This window comes from Melozone crissalis, unplaced genomic scaffold (assembly GCF_028551555.1).
Source record: "Melozone crissalis strain CALT ecotype California unplaced genomic scaffold, PUWL_Pcris_2 ptg000027l_1, whole genome shotgun sequence".
NCBI lineage: Eukaryota > Metazoa > Chordata > Aves > Passeriformes > Passerellidae > Melozone > Melozone crissalis.
Window position 1 is genome coordinate 68,287,405 of NW_026535805.1, and position 26,731 is coordinate 68,314,135.

The 26,731-nt window shown below is 35.1% G+C and overlaps 1 protein-coding gene across 2 annotated transcripts in view; it reads right to left on the reverse strand.

Annotated features, from left to right (window-relative positions):
* Positions 1-26,731, reverse strand: part of CSMD1 (CUB and Sushi multiple domains 1) — a 1,069,501-nt gene that overhangs the window by 325,593 nt on the left and 717,177 nt on the right. For both annotated transcript variants that reach the window (XM_054280127.1, XM_054280126.1), the window contains exons 8-9: positions 5,219-5,306; positions 471-595 (exon numbers count right to left, since the gene is read on the reverse strand). In XM_054280127.1, the coding sequence (XP_054136102.1) occupies positions 471-595; positions 5,219-5,306 (213 nt within the window). The remainder of the gene's footprint in view (positions 1-470; positions 596-5,218; positions 5,307-26,731) is intronic.

Genomic DNA, 26,731 nt, shown 5'->3' on the forward strand with positions numbered 1-26,731 from the left:
AATGCAAAACCATTTAGAAATACATTAGAAAGTTAGGTTTTATGTAAAGTTGAGCAAAATAGATGAACAGAAAGGAATTTACTGAAAAATCAGGACTAGGTAAATATCTGTGACTGATAAAAACATAATATGATAGTGAGAATCTCATATTTAGTATTTAATTTAGAAAAAATTAACATAAACCTAACCAATCAGTTCTATTTAAAGTAAGTTTATTATGACAAAAAGAAAGACTAAGTGAAATTAAAACTATTTAAGTGAAATTTGTTTCTTAAATTGATACTCTTTCTACACATTTGATTGCATACTTCAAGCTACATAAAAATCTTTGTACATTTATAATCATATATACACATATACATGAGATATTGTTCCCTGTTTTAGTTTGCTTAGTTTTGAATTTCATTGCAGCAAAAACTATAAATTACCCTTCCAAACTTCACAAAAAAATTCCAAAGAATTGCAGTTACCTCTGCAAATTGGCCTGTGGTCACTCCAGGCAGCCAGTGTATCTGTCACTCTCTGACAAGTGATGCTCTTAGAACCTTGCAGTACATAATTGTCTTCACAGGAAAACTGTACACTTGCACCCACCCTAGGAGAAAAAGGGGAGACGGAAGGAATTAAATATATTTTAATGTCAACATTCTCAAATAAATGTAAATATTGCCAAGTGACTATATTTCCAGATCCAAACAAAAAAATTCAGATGCTCTATCAATATTGTACACATAAAAAAACAACTTATACTCTAGGGAAAAGGTCTATTATTCAGTTTGCCCACCTTTTAAGGAATACAAAACAATTGTGACACTAAATTCTTTTACAGTATGAGTTCAATGAATATATGAATATATATTTTATCTAATAAAATATAAATCAATTTTTATATATCAATAAAAAATATATATAATTCTTTCAGGCAACAGCACTTACTTAATGAATAATTTCAACATTGCTATATTCACTCAAATGAGAGAATAAACAATTTGGACATTTTTCAAAACATAAAACCAGGAAATACTAATTTTATTCAGTGGCAGAAATTCATTAACTATTCCTGACCCTGTTGAAATTTCCTCTAAAACATTTCGTTAAACTATAAATTGTTTAGGACTGAAATTTGACTATTACACTTGTAACACTGAAATATATCCTTTTGGAATTACTTATGCTGCCCAATTGTTATGAAGATTTTAAAAAACTGTATACACTTATGGTCTGTATCACAGACAGTTTTCTTAAACAGTATTTACGTATCTGGCTCCATTTATTATTTGTGACATTCTTTTTTCCCCATCATAATCAACTGGTTCTGTTGTTTGTTTTCTTTCACTTTTGAAATTTGTATTTGATAGTCCCGTGTCATGAAGGAAGTGAACTCAACAAAGCAGATTTCTCAGTTTAGTCTCTGTGAGTTGTTGAGTCCTAAACATCAGGGGATTGCTGTATGGCACTCAGGAGGCTCAGTGCTTAAAACTGTGCTGGGAAGAACTGCATGTAATGCCATTCACTATCACAAGCTCATTCCCACCCTTCATGGAAAAGTATTTTCTTGGACAACCTCATAAATGCTAACTGTATTGTTTATTGATATTATGTGGTTCTATTGTACTTTTTCATTCTGTCAGAAAACTTTATTAGGATTTTGTTTTGGTTAATTTTAAAGTTTTAGTATGATGCTTCAAATTTCAAAAAGCTTTAAAAACTGCTTTTCCTGTCACTTTGCTCTTGAGCTGTTAAATAAGAAAACTCAGAGAGGCAGGGAAAATACTGGCCTTTTTCTTCCATAATTTATGCAAAATGTGTAAAATTCTTGAAAAGTAATGTAAGTTTCTAAAATTGTCTTTATTTTATACTTGTCATAATCTTCAGAACATTCTTAAAGCCCTCAGAAAAAGAGACCAAGTAGTTTTTGAAAAAAAAAAATCTCAAATTAATAAAATTTAGTTTATTTTATTGGTAAAGAAAATATTACTCATTAATCTGACATTTTAATGCCATAAACACATTTTTTTAATGGCATTTCCTCCTATATTTTAGAATTAGGATCTCCGTGTTTCTTTTTCTTGGGAAAAAAACCCAAGATGTTATCTAGCAGTGATAAACAGAAATTGAGAAGTAAAGTATTTAAAAATCATATTGGATGAAGACCATGCCACAAGTGTAATGATGCATGAACCAACATGAAAACCAACATTTCCCTTAAGCTTGCTATCATCAAGGCACATAAGGGGAATTACAAAACTGTGCACATACAAAAACATAGAATGAAATTAAATGTATAATTACTGGCTGTCTCCGACAGCAATTTATAATTTAAAATACCTGAACATCCCCCTCAGAAAGAAAAAACAGGATGGAGGGAGATGAACAGGAGGAATACAAATAATTTTATGTCTAATGAAGTAAGGTAAGGATTTTATATTTAGATTGGGTTTTGATCATTGTAGAAATACTTTTAAGGTTTTTATTAATGTATACATAAAACACTTCACACTAAGCTATACACTCATGATGGTTCAATTTGTTTCAATATTATTCTACAAATGTACTTCAGGGGGTTGGGGTGTTTTTTTCCTAAAGCTGTGGAAATAGTTTGTATCTAAGGATCTAAGGGCAATTAATGTCAACTTGATATGTTTTACACAGTGGGTATAATCTTCTGAAATATCTGAACACAAACTAAAGCACACAAAATAAATATGCTAAATACAACATAATAAAAACAAAGAAGAAACATAGCAAAAAAAGTCACATTAAAGAGCAAGGCACAAAGTACTCAAAGTTCCTTATGGATCTAAAGAAGCATCTCAGAAGAGGGGATGCATCTGGATCACAGTCTACAATAAAACTATTCTCACATCGAAATTGCTGAGTCTCTCCATTGATTAATCTTGACAGCTTCCCATTTAAAAAGGGGACATCCTTTTGAAGATGTCTTATAGCTTGTTTGATATGTGATTTCAAAGAAAATTCCTAGTTAATTTAATATCCACTAGTTAAGAATGAAAGGTTTTAATTGAGTTTGGGGAGTTTTGTTGGTTTTTTGTTTTGTTTTGTTTTGTTTTTTTTTCTCATCTCCACTGAGCAAATCTGTGAGCACCAGAAGTCTTGTGTTTTGCTTTGGTACTTCTCTCTGTAAACTTCGAACACAAGGAAGAAATTTGCTTCCTCATTTTTCTTTTTCTATTTTAAATTTGAACTCCATCCAAAAATAATTTTTGGGTTTGTAAATAAGGCTAGAATTTGACTGGAAGAAGATATTTAAAAAAAGAAAATACTAACATGAAAAATTTAATTTAATTTTCAAAATCTATTTTGGAAATTTAAAAGCCATTTGTTTTACAAGTGTTGGTGAAATTGTGGGAAATGACTGCCTTTTCACATTACCACACATATCATATGATATTTAAGCAGAGCTGAAACAGTATTATTTAGATATATTTCAGATTTCATTTAAATAATCTACTGGTTTGCAATCTCACATAAATATAAAATGTGATATTGACCTCAAAATTGTATTGATTACATCCTCATTACTCTAGCCAAGTCTGACTTGTTTCTCCCCCAAAATGTATCTAAATATCCATTGAATTGTTTTAAAATCACTGAAAATTATCTCCCTACTTCCTGAAATGAACACAGTAGAAGCATAGCAGGAGGAGAGAAAGAAAAGGTTAAGATTTCAATACCTCTTTGTTTGCTTTATTATATTAGAATGAATGCCATTATTATGCTGAAAACAGTGAAACCCTTTTCAAAGAACTTGTCATCACTGAATCAGTTGGGTCTCAGGCTGTCTGAAAAATAAACCCTCTGCCTTTCCATCAATCCCACTTATAACATGTCTTTCAGTAGACTGGAAAAGATTTTGAATAATGTGCATTTTCACATGTTTTATTTCAGATTAATATTCACAGTTGTCATTCTCCTGACAAGAACAATAGCTCCTTCTGGTGTTTATACTTGCCACTTAGAAAAGAAAAAAAAAACCCAACAAAACAAACATTGCCTTTCTTTACTCTCCAGAGTACTTTTATTACATTGGAGAAATGCAAGCAGCAGGAAATATTATTTCCCCTTCTCCTGTGGAAGAGCTTGATTTGTCATTTCAGAAAAACAAAAACCAAATTCCAGTCAAAATTTCTATATTAAATACCCTTCTTGATTTAGACAGTTAAGTTTAAGATAGATATGTTTTAAATAGATATTAACAAACTTTAAAGTACATGAAAAACATTTGCTGTTACATAATGAGTTTTTCAGATAGTAAGTAGTGTTTAGGTAGAAAACAAACTGTTATCATTTCTCTCAAATAATATTCAGAACTGGAGGCCCAAAACATGCACATAATTAATGCGATCAAAGTACACAACATGTTTTATTTATGTTATATGATATTGCTTGTTGAGCACCTTATGCATTTGTTTATCCTCATGAACAGTAAGATACACTTGGTGAAATGAAAATGTTATAAGAGGCTGGGATGAAAGAGGTAGGGGAAGAGCCTTACTCTGTCAGTTTAGCAGACACAAGCAATGCTCGTAAGAAAGCCCCAGGCATTTAAGATACCTTTAACTCACATTCATTCCTAAGAATTTGTGTTCAAAACAGTTAACTGTGGTTTGCAAAGGTCTTTGGCATTAGACTCCCTTGGATATCTTAAAATGTACCTTGAGCTTTAAGGTTCTTTTGGGTTTTCCCTCTTGGCATTTTTATGCATTGCTGGGAAATTTGTGGTTGAGATCTTTGGACTCACGCTTTGGATCTTTGAGCCAGTTTCACCAAAACTACTTTAGTTTGCTTTCTCTTTCAGTTTACAGTCTACCCCCTAAGGTGAAAAGAAGTAATTTTCTTCCTTACTCGCTCAGAGCTTATCAGTGCTCTTGAATCTGCAGCTGTTTCTTAACAATTGTTCACATGCCACTGATTTGGGCCACAATTAGATGAGAGTGTGTTTGGCCAACCATGTATCATGAACATATAAAGCTGTATGAAATGTATAGATTCATTTATGACATTTACAGATTCAGAGAATAAAGAAGATTGGAAGAGCACATCACTACTCCATTTGAAGCAAGCCCAGTTGGAAGAGAGGGCTCAGAGACCTGCTCGTCTGAGTTCTGAATGCCTTCCTGCATGGAGATTCTACAAATTCTTTCACAAACTTCAATGTTTTACTATCCTCAGAGTAAAAAGCTTGAAATGGACCTACCTGAAGTCAGAGCCTACCCTCTTCCCATTTTCAGGAATTCCAGGATCAGGACATGTATCAGATGCAATTGCATCCCCACCCTGGGTCACTGTAAAGTAAAGAAAAAACATATTAGACATGCAGCTCTAAAGACGACTCTTTACATTTCCCATACATAAACTTCCATTGCCTGAATGCAACTGTATTTTGACATTTTTTCTTGAACTAGTGAAAATTGTTACCAAAAAGAATCCTCACATAATTGATTTATTTATGTATTATTTATTTTCATTTAATAATGGAGTTAATGGAGAATTATCTCCCATGAGAAGAACAACATGCTGGAGCTGCTTCCTCCCTGAGCAGCAGCAACAATGTGTGATGAACTAAGTGAACATAATCCCATTCCCATCACCCTGCACATCTGGGGGAGAAGGTAGAGCTGGGAAGAAGGGAAGGGTGGGAGAAGGTCTTTATAAGGTCTTTCTTTACTTCATATTACCCTCCTCTGATTTTGTTAGTATAAATGCAATATCCCTAATCCCAGTCTGTTTTGCCCATGATAGTATTTGGTGAGTGATCTCTCCCAGTTCTTATCTCAACTCATGAACTCTTAGTTGTGTTTTCTCTCCCCCATCCAGTTGTGGAGGGGGGTGATGGAGAGGCTTTGGTGGGTGCCTGGGACCTAGCTGGGGCCAACCCTCAACATTTATATGCCTCCAGTCTTTCTGTTTCTTCCACAAAAATCAGAACTAGCAGAAATTTGTGGATCATATTTTCCATCTTAAAATATTTTTGGGAAATTTCTAAGAAAAGAACAGAGCATTCTTCCAGAATTTAAAACAAAACAAAACAAAGTTAATTGGAATATTTTAGCTGCACAAAATGAATTACATAAATCTGAGTGGATTACAGATGACAGCATTACAGCTGAAAGGTGATGAGAGCTTAGATGCAAAAAAGCAGCTGGTTTTCCCACACAGTGATATGCTTTCAAATTTAATATAGCAACAAAAGGAGTGGTGACAAATAGGATACATACAATTAGATTTTAAGAGCTATAAATCTTCATGTCTGATTTGGCAGCTTCAAGGACAATTCATTTATATAGAAATTCAAAGATTTACAAGAGAAGATTTAATGAGCTAAAAATCTGTATTACAGCACTATAAAAATACAACTGAGACAATGCACTATTATGGACCATAGTTCTTGACCTGAGCACAGGTCAGGTCTACTGTAGAGAAGCAGAGAAGCTGCAATGATTATAGTATATTTCAACACAAGCATTTTTTTTTTAAATCTAGAATGTTTTAAGAATACAGGAATCATCTCTTTTTTATCCATATCTGTTTAACACTACTCATTGCCCTGCCTACTTGTTCTGTACACTACATCAAGAAAGATTATGATAATATCAAAAATTTCTTTGAAGACACAACTGAAAATAAAAGGTCTTAATTAAAAAAAACTATTTCCTTCTAAATACAAAAGCCAAACATGAGTAAAAATTCAGTTCATCTGGACTTTTGTCCATGTATAGCATGTGGAATTCACCAACTCTACACCAGAGCTCAATCCTGCTAATTTCACTAATATTACTTAGATTGATAAAGCTTTTTGGGTGTGAATAAAGGCTTTCAGAGAAAGCATATACTAGTGAGTATTCATATATTTTATTCTGAAAGTTTAATCTTGTAGTTGCTTGAAAAGTGTCAGCACTGAAATACAGTTATACTGAAAAACCTGGTCTTGCTACAAAAGCAGCCTGCTTCTACACTGATGTTTCTTAAAATAAATTCTCTCCCCACTAATATTACTTCCACTGTTTCAAAAAACAAAAGAAGACAAATATTTAGTACTTTTAGCAGAGAACTGTAGCTATGTTAGTGGACATCAGATTCAGTTTGGACTACGAATCACCAAAACACAAACATAAGCAAAACAATTGATATGGTTATTCAACTTACTAACTTTACTAAATATGAACTTTGTGGTAACTATTGTTATACAAGGTGGAGAATGCTTCCTTTGCTACTGTGTTTTAAGGACATCACACATCACATTGGAGTGAAGCCATCTCCTTGTACAGGTCTATGTATATACAAAATGCTTAAGTACTTTGGGACATCAGTAAATGCCCAATGAAACCTTAGTTATAGCACAGAATGAAATGATCTTCCCAAATGGATGACAACCTTTGCAAAATTTTCTTCTCAGCTGCTACTTTACTCTCACAAGGGGTCAACACACTCTCGCACCAATATCAGGGCAGGGTGGTTTAGCCCCTTGCTTATCCAGAGAAATACTCTGATTAGGAGACAGGCATCCTGTGTCTGGAACTCAACACTTCTTCCTGGATGTCTACAGGCCTTGTTAGACATGGCACAGATTTTAGCTCCTATTTTCCTCAGTGAACTGTCAGGTGTACTTTTAACAGATGGTGTTTGCGTGACATGCTGTCATGACAAAATAAATCCAATTCCCTGTAAAACAAACCTGCCTGATTTTATCTTTCCAGATGGAGAAAAAAAAAGAATAAATCTCTCAAATCAGTAAACCAATTTATTGTCTCTACTGATTCAGAGCCACCAGGGACTTCAGCTCACTTAATTATATTCTTTTACATATTAGTATGCTTAATACCTTTACCTGCCAGTATTTTGGAATTTAACTAAAAATTAGGTATTAAGATGTATTTTAGCTCTAACAATTATCATTTAGACTGAAAAGAGATGAAAAGATACTCAAACAAATTCCTGTCAGAGACCTTTTATCTTCCTCTGTTACAATCTTGCCAGGTTTCCACTTCATCCACCACTATAAAGTATTGTCCACTGCTACTGAGATACATGTGAGGAGCAAGTATCATTGATTTGAGTATCTCACTTTCAAAATACATTTAAATCTTGCAGCGTCTACAAGCATTTTCTGGATACATCATTTCTATGCATCCAGTCACATGCCCAATATTTCACTGGTTTATTTTGAAGAAAAAAACTTTTGTGTGCTTTTGAAAGACCCATGTGTAGTTTGTACTCTTTCTGCACTGCATAAAGTTTCATTTACCTAGGGTGTTAAAAGGTGCTTCATGCTTTTTCAGTCTTTCTTCTATTTTCCATCTTTTTCACATAAAACTTGATTCTCTTATATTCAAAGCTCATTCACAGACTGAATGTATTTTTACTATCATTTCAATTTACATTTTAGAATTTAAAAATTTCAAAACAACGGTGTCAATGAAAATGGAAAGTAATATTCTATTTAAAGCTTGCAAAACTTATAAATAAATGTAAAGTAAATGTAAAAGTAAATTTAAAATAAATGACAATGTTCCTCTGAAATGCAAATATCAACTAAACATGTATAACCTTGTAATTATGTCAAATAAATTTAGGACCAGTCCCTCCCAATATATTCTTAGTACATTCTCAGTATACCCTCTCTGTTTAAAGAAAAAACAATTAAAGAGGATATAATCCTGGCTAATATCAAAGTAAGCCATTACTTTACATAGACAGTCCCTCATTGTGCATCCCAGTTCTTCAAGGAACCATCAGCTAGAGGAAACGGTGAGTATTCCATGAGCCTAACATCAAAAAAGTATTTGAAGTCACAGAGCAGGGAGAAAAGTGACGAAATATTCTAGTCAGGTTTAGGGTTTTTTGCCTCTTTTCGTAATAGCAGGTTTGAGAACATCAAAGATGCTTCAACCACCACACAGGTCTTTAGTACAGAGACAGAGCACTCTCAGTGGATATGACTTAACTCTGGAACTTCTCAACATGTCATGTTATTATACTGAAAAAATTACACATTCTCAAGTCTTTTTGCAGAAATAATTGAAGAGTAGCTGTGAGTTCATTAACGTGATTGACAGATTTACATTCTGTATACAACCTCTAGGGTTAAGACTAGTGATTCAAATTTCTATTTGATAAATATAAAATCTATTTTTTATTCACTGACTGAGAATGAATCAACAAGATTTCTTGTATTTTCTCAGTTGGGATCATAAAGACTACAGTTTCCACAGCTTTGGAGGTCATCTTTATTGTTTTACTTGATATATGCCACAGGAAATTCAGAAATCCTTGAAGATGTTTCATACGCTCTGATTCTAATGCAATAGTAAGAAGAAAGATTGGCAATAACTATAAACATAAATCAGATTTTAAAATATTATTATCATAATAATAAACAATTACCACATACACTAACATCTTAATTTAGTTCAGCATATGGGAAGTGCCTAATCAAGGAGCAGTATTAGGCAGGAGGAAGGGCTGGTTAAACAGATGTTTCATGCAGCAATACAAGCTATTTGAAAACTCCCTTGCTATAATATTAGTCCTACTCCAGATATGCTCCATCTTCTGCTTTAGATTCACTTTGAATCTGAAAATGCACTAATGAACTACTCAGACCTATGTAAATTATGTGATGCTTTGAAGGCCTCGACTTCAAAACAAAGTATCTGTGGGAGCGTGTCCCGGAGCAGACCGGCCGGACACTGGCCTCACAGACACACTGTGGACAACCAACATCAAGCCTCAAGAAGCAAGAAGCCACAACTGATGACATCCAGGCAGCTTATGGGGAGGAGCAAAAGACACTGGGACTAACTGGGAGTGGCCATGCAGATCAACAGTCCGTGATTGGCCAGAAGGTTTCTAGAACGTTCTATGAGAGACCATGTGTATGCGTGTCAGCCCTACTTCAGGGTCCTTCAAAGTAGTGTCCTTATGTTTTGTTTTGCACTCGTTTGTGCCTTTTTATTTGTTTAACAAATATCTTCAGTTTTGGCACTTCATTTGTACCCATCCCTTCCTTGCTGCTGTTCCACACGAGCACACCATCCTGGAGCTCCCAGAGGGTTTCCCCGTGCGCTCCGCAGATCCCTCAGGGTGTTGTTGCCGGCCTATCTCCGGCTGCCCTGCTGCTAGCCAGGTCAGAGACATCACCGGCGGTCAGATGTGTGCCACTTTAAGTAGTATTATGTACAAATGTGCTACACTGCATATCTTTCTTCAATGGCCATTACACTATTAGAAAAAATATTGGGTGTTCATGCTTCAGGTTCTAACACCTACAATTTAAAATTTAACAAGTTATGGCAGTGTTTCTAGACATTTACTCATTCTCCCAGTGTTAGCACCAGCCAAAGAATAAAAATGGATTACCCAGGAGCTCTTATTCCCTCCATAATTTGTCCTGAATACTTTTCAAATGTAAACAAAAATTTCAAGAATGACCTTCAAGAAGCCTTGAGAAATACTCCCTGGAGGCTAGACAAAAGACCCTAAAATTCCCTGTAGAAAGATACTGTAAAAAATGGCAGCTTTTCCAGAGCTGAGTGACAAGCTGTGGCACAGAAGAGGGTCACAACGATAATCAGCAGACTGGAACACTCCTCCTACAATGACAGTCTGAGAGGGCAAAGGCCTGGGGAAGGCGGGTTCCTTAGGGACCTCATTGTGCCATTCCAGTACCTAAAAAAGGCTTATTAAAAAGAGGAAAGACAACACTTTACCCAGTTAGATAGAGGTAAGACAAGGGGAAACGTTATTATACTAAAAGACAAGAGATTTAGATTAGATGTCAGGAAGGAAATCTACTTAGAGGGTGTTGAGGTACTGGAAAAGGTTGCCCAGAGAAGCTATGGGTGCCACATATGTTATGGGTGCCACTGTTCATGGCCAGGCTGGATGGCATTTTGAGAAACCTGATCTTGTGGGAGAGGGTTGGAAATGGATGATGTTTAAAATCCCTTCCAAACCAAATCATTCTAGGATTCTATGAAGTTTGTAAATTGAACAAGATTGCAGCTTTGTCTCTCTATTATAATGAAAATAAAAGCTTACATATGTAAATATTAACCTCTTTCCAGTCAAGAAGTCAAACAGAAATGCAATGACACTGTTTCAATTAAAAAAGGTATTACATGCACTGATTAATGTAATAGAGTCAATTTGGTTATTCATTAAGCTCCTTATATTTACATTTATTTACATTTTATTTTTTAAAGGTTTCCATTTTAAAGTATCTAACAGTTCTAGATATCTAACAGAAATATCAAACAAAATATTGGTCTTTAAATAAGATGATTTAAAAATGAAAACAAAACATTTAAATTATTCTTTATCAAGTGTACTAGAAATTATTTGTTTTATGTAGCACAGAATACTGTCATCACTGAAAAAGGAAAAAGGATGCATATATTAGATGTCTTGACAATATTTGGAGAAAAGGTATATTTTATCATTGTATAAAAGAACTGAATACACTGCAGTTATTTGAATTCAGAAAGTTAGAAATAATGGAATAAAAGAGAGATTATAGAGTACAGCTTCAATCCACAAATATATTCACAGGGAGAATTAGCTGAATGAAATTTTCCACCAGAAGTTTCACTGCATTTTCTCTAAAATGTCAGTTACCTCCACCTTGAAGATAATTTCAAGATTACGAATTTTTTTATTTAACTCAGATCAAAATTAAATAATTGATTTGTGAATAATTTTAATGATCAGAATACATATACTGCAGGAGACCTTTTTTTTATTTGCAAGGACATTTATTAGGAGATTTCTTAGGTGCTGCACATAGCAGCACATGAGCTCTTCTCTGTTTTCATATAGTGTCTTACAGCAAAGAACAGCAAGGTAGAGTCATGATTAAGTTGTTTATAAACAGTATCTATTCATACACTAAGTCATCGGCAGTAGATTTTATTTTTAAAAATTTGACACAGTCAGAAAAGAGCAAGCCAATCTGATTTACTTAAAAATACACATAAAGTCACACTTGCTTACTTTAATAATTTTGGTCTACATAAATTTGAATACACTAAAAATTTAGAATTAATTTATTAATTAGAGGATGCAGAATGGTTTTTAGTTCTTTTTCCCCCCCTGATATGGTAGAATTAATTCTACATTCTACATTGGTAGAATTAATGTCCTTCTACCAATGTAGAATGACATTAATAAAAAGTATTAAGTTGGAACCCTAAAAATGAGATACAAAGGCATTGTTTATATAGGTGTACAAAAGTATTCAGATATTGCCTTATAAATAAGTAAGATCACAGACGTGATAGAAAATATAGATTTGAGTAGAAAATACAGCTGAAATTAAAATACCAAGACAAAAAAGAATATGTATTTCAACAGCACAAAAGTATTATATATTTCCATACAATTTAATCCCGGCTTTTAGAAGGTTTGAAAATTACTTTTAGTATAATGAGTCCATCATAATCTTTAAGCAAGTCCTTCAGCAGAAATAGCAAAACGAATCTGTTACAAACAACAGATATAAAATTACATGACAATTGTAATGTAGTAGAGATGAATAACTGAAAGCCAGAGAAATGGAAAAGAAAAAAAGAGACAAACAAGGCCAGGTAAGGAAAGCTTTGAACCACGTAACTCTTACAAGAAGCTACTTCAAACTATTTTTTCCCTAATTTACCAATGAATTGACTAAAGTATTGGAATATGATTGAATAAGAAAATATGGTCATGTTGACAACAGATGGCTTGGGCTCAAAAGGCCATTCAGGGCAGCCACACAAGGAGAAGCCATTATCCAAAACCTGCCTAGAGGACACTCTTACAGATGGTATTGTGTTTCTTCAAAATGATTAACAAATCTTACACAGTATTGTTCTAGTAGTTCAGTGAGCCACAGCCAGCTGCTAGATTTCATTTGAATCTTAAATTGTCTAGTGCTTCTCACTAAACAAGTACTTTAACCACCCTACTTACTTCAAACATCAGATTAAAAACTACTAATTTCTGAAACAGAAGCAATTAAAAAAACCCTATAACTGTCACATGCTAAAGTTAATTCTTTTAGCTTTTTTTGAATAAGCTCTAGCATCTTCAAATACTGGAAGATAAATAATCATCCTACTACACTGCAGCTGCCAACTTGGTTGAAATACAGGTTCCCTGTAATTTACCAATATATCTATGCCGCTCCTTTTTCTAGCAGATGAGGATTTCTATCAATATCCCTTTACTTGCTATGACCAAAATAGCTGGTGTGTCCAACTGCTCCTTGTTACTCTTTAGTGTCGTGGTTTTTGGCTAGGACAGAGTTAGTTTTTTCACAGAAGCTGTGAGGGGACACTGCCAGGAGCTGTGTGGGTATGGCTTGGTGTTATTCTTTAGCACTCTAGCACTCTATAGGACTTCAGATCACATCCAGGGGCATTCTCACTTCCCAGAAGAATATGGGCATGAATTATGGTTAAAAAGAAAAGAGTACGGGTGCAGAGGGTCTGTCTGTCCCTTGTTCATTGTCTCAGGGTCATGTCAGGCTGGCCAGTGAGTCATTTTTGTATGTAAATCACTCTTGTTTCTATACTCTCATTATTAGTATCATTTATCACTTTCTGATCCCATTGTGGTTTCCAGTAAATTGGTTTTATCTCAATCTGTAATCTCCACCTTTTTTGTCTCTTGCTGGAGGAGGGGCAGGAAAGCCTTGTCTGGTTTGGACCTTTGATGGCAGAGGGATCAATAAACTGGGGGTGCCATTCCTAAACTATGACATTTGGTGATCTAAGGTGTGAAAATAAATTTCCCTTATATAACTCCAATTTTTTGTCCATTCTTAGTGAATTAATCAGCAGCTTTAAAAAAAACAAACTAAAAATAAAGTCTTTTGCTCACTTTGTTTTGTTCTGATTTTGTATTTTTTGATCAATGTCTTTCCAACAGTTGAATTTAAGTTTCGTTCAAGCTTAATGAAACAAGGCTCAGCAGATGTACAGTTTTCAGGCAGTCTGGGAGCTTACTAGTCCACTCATAACATTTCATTTTACATTTACCCCTGTTGACCTCCAAGGGCTACTTCACCATGGGCTTCAGGGGAAGCTCAGCTCCAGTGCCTGGAGCACCTCCTCCCTCTCCTTATTCACTGACTTTGGTGTCTGCATCTTTGTTCCTCTCACATAATCTCACTCTTCTCTGAGCACAGTTATATCTACCCAATAACTTCCTATTTTTTCCTTCTTAAATATTTTATCCCAGAAGTGTTATGACCCTCTCTGATTGGCTCAGCTTGAGACAGCAGTGAGTCTGTCCTGGAGCCCATGGCATTGACTCTATTGGACACAGGAGAAGATTTTCACAGAAACCACCCCTGTGTATTTTCATATAGCTAAGAAACTACATGTTTAGAAATAGTGAGGGAAAATTATAAAATATTTACCTTTTTAGTACAATTATAAATATAGCCTTTAGCTTGATGAAAATACTACTTAAAAGTTTAAGGTGAAAGGATCAACTTTAGTTTTAGCAGTAAGTTCTAATTTAAACAGATTTTCTATAAGAAAAATATAGTGGGAACTGGAATATATTCTATATCCTCCATTTCTATGGTGAAATTCCTACAAGTCACTCAAAAGCTACAGCTCAGAATTAGATACATTGATCACACACAGTTTGTGTGTGTGTATGTGTGTGTTCTGGTTGCACTCTCATAATGCACAGGCAGTTATGCAGACCTCCTGAGATACCGTTCAGCTCATTAAAGGCAAAGCTGCATCATGAAAATTAGAGACTCTTTTGATAATTGCAAATGTAAAATTTTCACAGCTGTTGAACTCATCAGACTCCAGGAACAGAAACTGAACTTGCAAAAAACCAGGCTGACCAGGCTGAAACCCTGGGTCCGATTCCCTTCAAATGGAGGGCTACACACAACACTACTATCACCAGAAAAAGTGCAAGGGAACTCCTGCTGACTCTAGAAATGCTGAAATTTTCCAGTAAGTGACAATTTATTTAGTAATGATTCAATACATTTCCACCAAATGAAATATATGTGTGCGTTATGCTCACTCTTAGTTAAGAAATTGTCACCATAGTAAGTATACCTTAGGACTACAAAATCACTCATTAAGACTTGCCTGAGCTGCACTTATCCATGCCTGAAAATTTAAAAACCCATTTCTATACTTTCATTTTAATTTATGATTTATGGAAGCCACCAATTTAAAAATACCACTCCTTCATCAGTCCTGCTACTTAAATAATGATCTACATCATATCTTTATATTGCTCAAGGTCATGAGGGGAAGACAGAGAAGAAACTGTCCCCCATCATTACATAACAACTGTATTGTACCATCTTTGTGGCCTACTTGCAGTAAAACTATTTAGCACTTATCAAACCTATAAAGTCCTTATAACAATGAAGACACTCATGTAACAGTATTATGAGCTCCTTAATCATTAGTTTTTACACTATACTTTGAACTCAGTGTCATTTCACTACTTGCTGCAGGTAATGATACTTTTGCAACAATTGTAAAGACTAAATTTTGATTGCAAAGTATTTCTATCCAGTCATAAAAATAGTTTACTCTATTTATATTATATAATAATCAAGCACAAGAAAAATGAAAACCGTTGTGTCAGTTAAGTCAACAGATAAAATTTCACTAATGATCAGGGGGGTAAGATTTTATCTGACAGGCAAATGATTAAAAAAAACGTTTAAAAATATTATAATTTATTTTTCACACTACATGACAGGAAGTGAAAACAGAACCTTGACATGAAAACAAAATTACCATTACACATTTTCCCTTAGAAGATCACAAAATAAACTATGTGTAAGGCTTAAACCTACAGCTCAGCATGAAGAGTTGTTGGTTTTTGCAATACCACTTCATTCAGAATTGTGGGAAAGTCAGTAATTTACTTTGAAATGACAGAGTTGATGAAGAGTCAGTAGTAAAGAGCAATTTTATGGGATATCCAGAAGCATTCTTTCCAAAAGAAATAAACCAAACATGTTGTATTGTCTCAGTGGCTTATAAGTTTGGAAAACTCCATTTTTCACCAGCAACAGGTTATAAACTCACCCTACAATGTTATTTACTTGTAAATATACTACCACTATATAATGTATTTTATTGATTCACAAGGCTGTCTTTTTCTTTTCCTTTAAAAAAAGCAATGTAGCATTTTTACCAAGCACTGCCATTTCTTCAGTGAAGCTGAAGGTGACTAAAATTATTTTTTTTAATATATAAATAAGGGTTGAAACAAGTGTCTTTAAATACAAGTCTCGGTTCCTTAATTAGCTGTTTGATATGCATTTGTTAATCAATGCCTTACCTATTTTTTTTTTGGTCTGGTAAGTGATACTATATTTTTAGTTGGCTTTCAGAGTAAAATGTTCAGCACTGTGTTGCAAATAGGAAGAGGTAACAAGACACTTAGCCATGTGCATAATGCATTGATAATCTCATTTGTCAACATAGCCTTAAGGATTTTCCATTAAAATGAAGAAGAGAAAAAGAGAGATCAGTCCACTATCCGGGGTTTGCAGGTTATATCAAATAGGCTTTGACACTGAGAAAGAAATTAAGATTAGAAAATAGTTGCTAACTATGGAATAGTCTGTGGGGGTGCTGTTTTTATAGAAAAAAGATAAACTGACACAAAAAAACCCAGTTCCTTGGCCTTCCTCTGACTTTTAATGTGACTACAAGCAAAACATATAGGAGACCTCTTAAGTGAAACCTATGTAGAACATGAAGTCGTTGTGAACAGAGCCATTCCCAAAGTTTCCTGTTGGGCTGCTCAAACCATTTAAAGCTCAAACCATTAAAATTGTGGGGGGTCTTCCCCTTCTGCCCCTTCCTTGTTTAAAAGCTACAGTTCTGTACATGTCAAGAAGTGATGTCTCTTAACTGCCCTCCTAACAGGAATGAGAATTGCACTGTCTCTCTCTCATGGTTACAACAGATAAGCTCAGAAAAATTCTAGCACATCACCAAGGAGACAAATTATCATAAAATAAGAAATAGACCAGCTGGTGATGATTTTCTTTAGAGGTGGTAATTTAATTTCTTTGGTTTTCTGTACAGTGCCCATGTCATAAAACCACTGGTACATCAGTACAGTTAGTTCTCTCCCTCTCCTTCTTGTTGAAATTAAAACATGACAAAGTTTACAAATACACTACATTTCTAACAGTTCTAATGAACAAGTTTGGAAGGAAAAACTGACAGTGAGGCAGAATATGGGAAGAATAAAGGAGAAAGGGTTGTTTTGTTGGGTTTTTTGGGCATCTACTGAAGAAAATGTTCTGATACCAATAGGAAAAATTTAGAGAAGTTCTCTAAATTGGCAGGTAGCAGGTTTAGTAGGTATAATCATGGTGACAGGCAGGTAAATTGAAGCAAACATATTTAGTGCAAGAGTAGAACTGAATTCTAGTCTGTGTCTGAAACACCATGATCATTAACATTTCACTCTTACTACTGATTATATTTATAGATCAAATGGAGCAAAGTCAATACAAGATCTGTGATTTGCTCTACCTGCCCCAATCAAAATAATAATACTACTATAATCAATAAAAGGAACTAGTAAGAGACTGAATCTATAAATAAGCGTTTATCTCATACTTCAAGCAGAAAAGAGATGAGAGAGACAAAGACACAAAATTTAATAGAACAAAGTTGTTAATTTTAATGATGTGATTTCTGTGCCTAATACTTCAGCTAAATAGTTCCAGTAGCTGTCTTTTTCAATAAAAGAAACATTTTATTTGTTCATAAATTAAATAATTACATGTATATAATAAATATAGTTTCTATGGCAAATGGTGTGATCAAATGAAGTGCTGACATCCTAAGAACTGTATTTTACTGACTAGAATAAATACCAAATGTCTAGTTACAATGATTGTGAAGGATGCATCATCCTCCCTGGGAATAAAGCAAGTACATTTCAACTAAACTTTGCTTTATTGCAATTAAAGTTCTCTTAAGTTAAAGCTATAAGAAATCTGTCTATCAATACCCCAGAAGCTGCATAAGAATTATAGCTTTCAGGAACTCCAAATTGGGTATTTAATAATTTCCCATGGTAGGTGACTAATTCAGTAATCATTTTATCTTCTAAATACACGAAGGACAATTACAAAGCTAAATCCAAAATGGACATAGATTCTGGCCATTTACTTCTGTGATCATTTAATTCCATTATTTTTTTCATTGCAGGGTTCAAAGTACATCTGTTCAGAAGAGAGACTTTTCCTTCTGCTGATCTGCTTACATCTGCAAAGGGAAAGTACTGATCTCCATTCCCTTTGGAGTGTCCCATTCCACAAGGGACTCCAGAATTGTGAATCCTTTGTACAATGAAGCCTTTTCTGACAACTTAGTATAAACTAAGTGAATCCTTTGTACAATGAAGCCTTTTCTGAAAACATTTAGTATAAAATATCTTATTCAAGAGATAGGACTTAGTTTCCTTTATATTTTTTTAAATTATATTACTGTATGAATTTTTCATGCTTCTACTCATTGAAAATAATTTTGACATTGTGTGCAAGCACCAGGAAATAGATGGAAGACTGTATATCAAAGACCTAACAGAAAATTCAGCACCATTTTTTCTATTAGTATGTTTTTAACATTTTTTTCCAGACATAACATTTTAACATTTCCCACATTTAAGATTTTAACAAGACTTGGTAGAAAAAAAATAAATGCAAGTGTATTACTCATTTAAAAGCTTCCAGTAGCTATCAAGATTACCTAAACAGACATTTAAATACCATGAATCTGCAGAATGGATATTATATGACATTATTTCAAAAGACAGAATTATGCTTGTCAAATCAAATTTCAAGAAGCAGAACAGCAGTAGTGTAAATTTTGATTTGAACTTTTTTTTTTTGCACAAAATAATTCAGAACACACTTGAAATAGAATTAGAATGTCTTGTGCCTGAATAGTCTATCTATAACTGCTATAATTACAGACAGTATTCCAGTTGAGAAAACTACCATAACATAGATAAGGGAACCACCTCACAGTAGAACATTTCACCAAACAAAAATACGCACTCCATAATTTTTGTTAATTCTGTAAAGGGACTGTCTAAAGTTATAGAGAATCTAGGTAAAAAACCCATTAAAATAAATTCTTTTCTTTTGTACACAATGACATGCAGCTATACAAATATCTCAGACTGTGGATATTTTTTAAAAATACAGCAAAAACATCAAACCCATTATTTTATCTTGGCTCTTTTCTCCTCTTCATCAACATTAGCAGGGTGGATGTGAGCTGCAACATGATCCTTCCTACTCTTGTCACTGTGACAATAATAATTAATAAAACCCCGAGGCAATTCATCACAATTTTCTATGGCATCTATGTGTCAGCTGTGCACTTCTCTCTTGAATATGTAACCTCAGTCATTCTGGCGGGTCTGTTTATTTAGGTGAAATGTCAAACTGATAATTTCTTTCCCTCTTTCTTACATAGAGTCAGTGACTTATTCATGTCAACCTGTTAATTCTTGAAGGAAAGGGGCAAAAAGGCTATACTGACTCCCCAATATATTCTGGTCCTCACAGTGTAAGTAAACAAAGACAAGCTTTAAATAAACAATCATTTTGGCCAAGGTCCAAAAGAAGAAAAAGAAAAAACCCGAGATTTCATTTTTGAGATTTTGACCACTGATCACACTTTGAAAATCAGTATGCCTTCCTTATAACTGTTGAAAAACTCACTACAAAAAAACCCCAGGATTTTATTGATTAAAGCTGGTTTCCCAAATGAGCTCAAAGTTACAGCTGTTTGCATGAATGAATAAACGTATACTGTGCCCATGATTTGCTCTGTTGGGCGGTTGTTTTTTTAAATCACAGGGAAAAAACCATTGCTTTATGGATCAATTATTATAATCAGGTTTTGCATGTAATATGATGGTATCAATAAAGCAACCAGAAATTCAGTTAACTTTTAAAAAAAATTGAATAGTACTTTATCAGAATCTATGTTAGATTTTCCAAAGTCATCCAAATTTGGAAGATGGAACAAGCTTCCTAATGTCTTCAAATCACTTCAAGATACATTTTATCAGTATCACATTTCTAGCTGCTACTAGGGCGCTTCAGCTTTACATCTGTGTAGAATGGAGCTCATGGTAACTAATTGACAGAAATGATCAAATACTGTGCATGAACCTTTTGAAGCCATCTCAGCACACAAGTGTACTAAGAAGTTTTTATGTTTTTCCTTAGCTAACTTGAAAGAGATCTTGTTGTCACTCCCAGAGTATCTTAAAAATTACAATTTCATTTTGAGATCAGTTTAAACACAAATACTTGCTCCTCCTTCTGCGGCTGAAAAGTCTCATTCCATCCATGACAGCCTGCAGCTGTTAAATAGATATATGAATCAAATGCAGACTACTGATGTAAAAAGATTATTCTGTTGCTTTGAGAAAAGTAACAAGTAAAACCTAGTTAGGCTGTGATTGCAGCAATCTTATTTTATTATTCTGTTAGTATTTGTAGGGCAGTGACACCCACACTAATAAACAGAAACACTTGACAATGGGCTATCTTATTTGACATCTGCCAATGGAATAATGTCAGGCAGGTGAAATAACCACTGCTCAAATTGAACTGACCCATAGAAAGCAACACACTGCAACATTCCAGATCTCAACGACAATGCATTTCAGCCCCTTTAAACTGAAATGCAGTTAATTTCAGATTAGATGTAAAGGTTGTTTTATGACAGCAATGAAACACTAGTACAGGTTGTCTATAGAGGTGGCAGATGTTCCATCCCTGGAAACATTCAGTGTCAAGCCGGACAGGGCTCTGATCAACCTGTTCTACTTGAAGATGTCCCTGCTTATTGCAAGGAGGTTGGACTAAATGACCATAAATGTTCCTTCCAACCTAAACCATTCTATTATATGATTCTCTACTTATCAGAGAGATTCAAGAAGCATTGTCAAGAACTAGGGGCAGAATTTTTTTTTTTTTTTTTTTTTAGCTCATAGTTGTTGTTGTTATTGAGGGACTTGTTGATTTCTGGTTCTTGCAGAAAAATCAAGGTTTGTCCTTTGTCGTATACCCCATATTTGCTTTGATACCTAGAAACCCTGGTGAGGCAGGTGAGCAGCTGTGGAGCAGCTACAGAAGTGAAACAGCAACACTTCACCACCATCTCCAGCCTGTGTTTAGATAATATCCAGAGGTATGCAAGGGTCACTGGGAAGAAAATATCATCTAGCATAAAAATGACAAGGTCCTGAATTTCCCCTCAAAATGCACAGGACTGCCCACAGCTCTCCATGCAATATGACAAAAGAAGTTTTATGCTGGCTGTAATTGTCCTCTTGAAGATTCCCAGCCAAAGGGGAAGCTTTCTTGCTTAGCATACAATGAACAAATGTAAAAGTCTTTGCCATGTAAAATCAATACATATGGCAGTCTGGGTAAAATGAAAAAATGAAACACAGCATGGATAAAAAAAAAGGAAAACATAATGGTGTTATTACCCAATGTAATAGTTGGGTCTCAAAATTACGACATAGATATTATGTAGATGTATAGTAATGTTATTGTAATATGTTACCCCATAGTCCTCTTTCCCTTCCCCCTTTGTAATAGCCTTAGCAGTCAAAACATTTAGAGGAGGCAATTTGCTACCAGGAGGTGCAGCATAACACCTGACCTCCAATCAAGATGTAAGACAGTAATCTCCACCAACAGACAGCAGAAAAAGAGTTGATTGACAAAACTTTGGGAGGGGCTAAGGATATATAAAGCAGAGCATCCATTTTTGTGGATGAGCATGTGGCTGGTACACATGGAGACTTCCATCAATGAAAACTTTTTCCTTATTCAGTTCTTTGTTTTAATTCTTGTTAAGTTTTAATAAACCTTTTAAATTTCAAAAGGAAACAGTTGTTTCTCACAATGATGTTCTGTTCTGTGTGAGTTAATATTAAGGAAACTATTCAGTCTGACCATTTATTTGACTCTGGCAGTCACACTCCCACCAACAGAGACTTTGATGGCAGAAACCAAAGCCCCTTCACAGTGGGCAGCTCCAGTGATCTGATGAGTCCCCGTTTCATTGCCTGCACACCTCACCTCACAGTCAGACCAGGCTTCCTCACAGCTTCCACTCCAGGTCTCCCACAGCAGGGTCACAGATATCTCATTCCATAACGCCATTTATTCACAGTGCATTTGCACTGAAACAGCTCAAGCTGATGCCTCTGAGGAGGATCCTGACCAAGAAACCACTGGGCTCTTACACCCTCACAGTCTCACCAAGCGTGAATCTTGCTTTTCCTCCTGAGTCTTTGGCTCCTGACTCCTGCCTGTGTCCATCCACCTTGCTGGCATCAATGGTCTTTCCTGCCTTTGTTATCCGAAAGATTTGGCAATTCCCACTCTGCTGTCTGTAAGTATCTAATCACCTGGCTGGCACCACCCATCTTCATGCCCTCTGTTATCCCAAAGGTGGGCAGACACAGCCTTTTGTCTCAGGCTCTCACCCAGAGCTCAATCTGCAGCCCAGCTACCTGTACCAGGCATATTCCTCAACATTAAGAACTGCAGCCATGTCCAGGCTCTGGCAGCAGCAGCGGCTCCATGAGGGCAAGGCCAGGCTGCCCCAGCCAGGCACAGCCAGTTCCAGCCGGTCACAGCTGGTTCCAGCCGGGCACAGCTGGTTCAAGATGGTAACAGCTGGTTTCAACATGACACAGCCGGTTCCAGATGGTCACAGCTGGTTCCAGCCGGATCCAGCTGCTCACTGCAGGCGTGGCTGAGCCACAGCTGGGGCAGGGGCACTGCAGGGGTTCCGTGTGTAAAAATAGGCTCATGTAAAAAGGAGTGAAGGCCCAGGAATGGAGTGGTGCTTGCCTAGAACTTTGCGTCTGTTTTGTACCCATGACCACTTGAACTGGCACAAACCCCTGTTCTAACTCTAGGTATATGAACAAGAAACTTATTTTGGAAGTTCCACCAACCATGTGCATGCAATTTAAAAGTAATTATTTCTCCTTCTCTGTAACAAGCTTTAGGATAATAATATTCCTAACTGGACAGATCCATATCTAAAATAAGCTAGGATCAAGACAAAACCACATTTCATTGTTTGAAGAGGGAAAAAAACCCCAAACAAAACAGTAATAGACACCATCAAGATGAGGCTTTTGGCTTCTCTACAAATTTATCCCTGTTCTCATTCCAAGTCTTTAGTACTTAAAGGAACAATTCCCTCCTCCTACCAGCAATTAGTAATGGCTTAAGATTTTCCTTCCTCTTCAGTTTTTTATCACATAGCAAAAATTAGTTAGAGGGAGATGCCAAAGCATTCAAGGCCAGGTTGGATGGGGTATTGAGCAACCTGATCTAGCTCAAGGTTCTGTGCCCATGGCAGGGGCGTTGGAACCAGATAGTTTTTGAGGCCCTTTCCAATCTAAATGTTATGTGATTCTATAATTCTATAATTTATTATCAAAACAAGTGGATGAAGAGGTTAAAAAAATTCTTGCTCTTAGTAATTAACCATTCTTATCACAGCGGCTTAAGCTGACAGCTAGGCAAACATTGATGTATTATTTATTAAGTCATATGTAAAATTACTGTTTTTTCCAAATCTAGACATCAGAAATGAAATCTTAAACTCTGGTTTTGGAGTATTTCAGAATATATTGAATGCAAAAATACAGCTGCATACACATATTTGAATACCTTTAAAATATCTTAAATATTTAATAATATCTTAAAAAAAGAAGAACACTAATTTCCACTTCATATTTTCCAGAATAAAGAACTGTTGATATTATTTACCCAAAATCACCAAAGTGGAAACAAAAAGTGGTCCAGCTGGTTGACTGCATCTATACTGAACCCTGGCACAATACCATTTATTTCTGGAGGTATTGGCGACAGCTTTTAATGCACCACTTGTGAACTCCCACTACTGTGTGGACTTAGGCTCTTCAGCCCATGAGCACTTAAATATACACATCATAAAAGCAGGAAATAGGAATAGAAAGGGAAAAAGAAGTCTATTCATGGGGTTTTTTTGAAAACTATTTACAGCTGTTTTCTGACTCTTGTTTCCTCCCCCCAGGTGGGCAAGGAAGAAATATATCATGATGTACAGGATTTTCATGTTCAGAGAGTAGCATTAAAGTATCATAAAAAAATCCTAACAAACAAACACCCTATGCAGAGCATGAATGTGACATGGCTTTTTTGTCTTCAGTCTTTTCCAGCCACCAACTGTATAATTCATGCTCAAAAATTAGTTTCTAGCCCCCACCACTAAAAAGCCTGAAGCTGTTTTCACTTTACTATTCTCTGAGCCTATTGAATGCACTTGATGAACAACTTATGAGTAGAATTTAAAAAGCAATCAAAATCTATGGATGAAAATATTGATTCAGTTCTGATTTGCTTACAGAAGTGTTTTCCACAACTTTTAAGAAAAGTTTTGCCACTCTCATTGTGCTGCCATGATAACCAGAAAGCGAGTATGTTGTTTTTTTAAACCAACACCACTGGTTTTTATTTTCATAAAGCTACACTCAAGTCTTTTATTTCCAAACAAATATACTTTACATATGCTATCATTATTTAGCAGTATTTCACTGTGGAAGTGGTAATTTTGATCAAAATAATAATAAAGAAAAAAACCCCATAAAGATAGATCAAGTAAAAATATTCTTTAAGCACATGAAATAAAAGAAAAAAATTTATTTGTGAAAAGAGCATATATTATTTCTACAAATTTTTGATCAAAAACCTTTACTTTTGACACAATGCAAGGAAAACATCTCAAATTATAAGTATTTTACAAGTATAAAATGCAATTGAACCAAGTAAAGCTCTATACTAATGTAAATGTCCAATAGAAATAAAAATATTCTGAAATCCAAAAAATCCAGATTTTTTTTGAAGTAAGTTCCATAAATCTAGAATGAGCATTTTAAAAACATATCTATCCCTTTAGCAAGCAAAATAAATTGAACTTTTGGTAAAATAGTAAAAGAGATAAAATATTAAAGATAGAGCTTTGGAAAATTCTGACATAAGTGTTTTTTATGACTTTCCAATTTGATCAACAAGAAAAAAAATATTTCATGTCTGAAAACTAAATTCTCCAGAGCCACAAAGTATAAATGACTAATAGTCTGTTATATGTTTGCATGCCTTAAAATTCAACTATATTCAATTTGTATATCCTATAATCCACTTTTGTAATCCATAAATCTGAATTTTTTGCTGCTGCTCCTCCAGACATTGTATATATCTTGAAATATTCTCACCAGACTTTTACTTTTGTGCTGGTTTTTTTCTGGGATAGACTTATTTTTCTTCATAGCAGCTGTAAAAGGCTATAGTTAGGATTTGTGCTGGAAACCATGGTAAGAATACAGGAGTTTTGTTATTGCTGAGCAGTGCTTCCACAGAACAAAGGGCTTTTCTCCCCTACACCACTGCATCAGTGAGCTGGGGATACACAAGAAGTCAGAAGGGGACAGAGCCAGGGCAGCTGACCTCAACTGATCCAGAGGTCAATTAACCCAAAATTGAACCAAAAGGGGTATCCCACATCCTATGGTGTCATGCTTAGCTTATAAAGCTCAGGGAAGAAGGAAAGCAGGATATTTAGAGTGATGGCTTTTGTCACCATTCTGCATGATGGAGCCCTGATTCCCTGGAGGGGGCTGAACACCTGCCTGTGCATGAAAAGTGGTGAATTAACTCTTTGTTTCTCTTTGCTTGCATGTTTTACTGTCTTTATCGCAACTCATTTACTCATTCAGTTATTTGGGCCTTGGTTTCCAGCCGGGGTCAATCTACAAATTTTTTCTTAACTTGTATGTATGGTGTAAGTCAAAGAAGAGAGAGAAAAGAATAAAACTCATTTGTCCTGCCTTGAGGAGTGGCATGGTAATCTGGACACAAGAAGAATCATCAACTAATTTCATCAATGCTTTTAGCATATCTGAAGAATTTGCTATCTCTATTAATAATTAAGGCTTCAAGCTTCCAATCTAAAGTTGCAAGATATTATTAATGATGTTCTCAAAACATCACAGAAGAATTGTTAAAAAACCCAAACAGCAACATAACATTTTTAATATGCCTAGTTTTGATTCTTTTCTATTTTGCAATCCTGACTCCTACAATAAGTGTGCTGCAAAAAACATGTATAAATAGAATACTAATTTACAACCCCAGGAGCTTAGTATACGGAACTAAATTCTACCCATCATCTTCAAAATTTAGGAAGTCACTGAATATTTTTTTTTTACCACATAAATCAGTAGATAAGTTGAAAAGTGTTTTTTTCTCTCAAATAATGGATTCATATTAGAGAGAAGAATCTGTTTCCTTGTTGATGATCTATATGAGAAAAAGTAACCAAATTGTCAAATACAAAGTCATACTTATATGGTTTCAGCTGACGTAAAGTTAATATTGTTCACAGTGTCAAGCATGGAGCTACATTTTGGATTAGTGCTCAACACAGGAATGATAACACAGGGATGTTTTTGTTATTGCTGAGGAGGGCTTACACAGGGCCAAGGCCTTTCCTGCCTTTTGTGCTACTACACTTGTAAGGAAGCTGGAGGTACGTGGGAGGTTTGGAAGAGCTGAGAGAGATGACTCAAACTGACCCAAGGGATATTACAGACAATGTGGCATCATGGT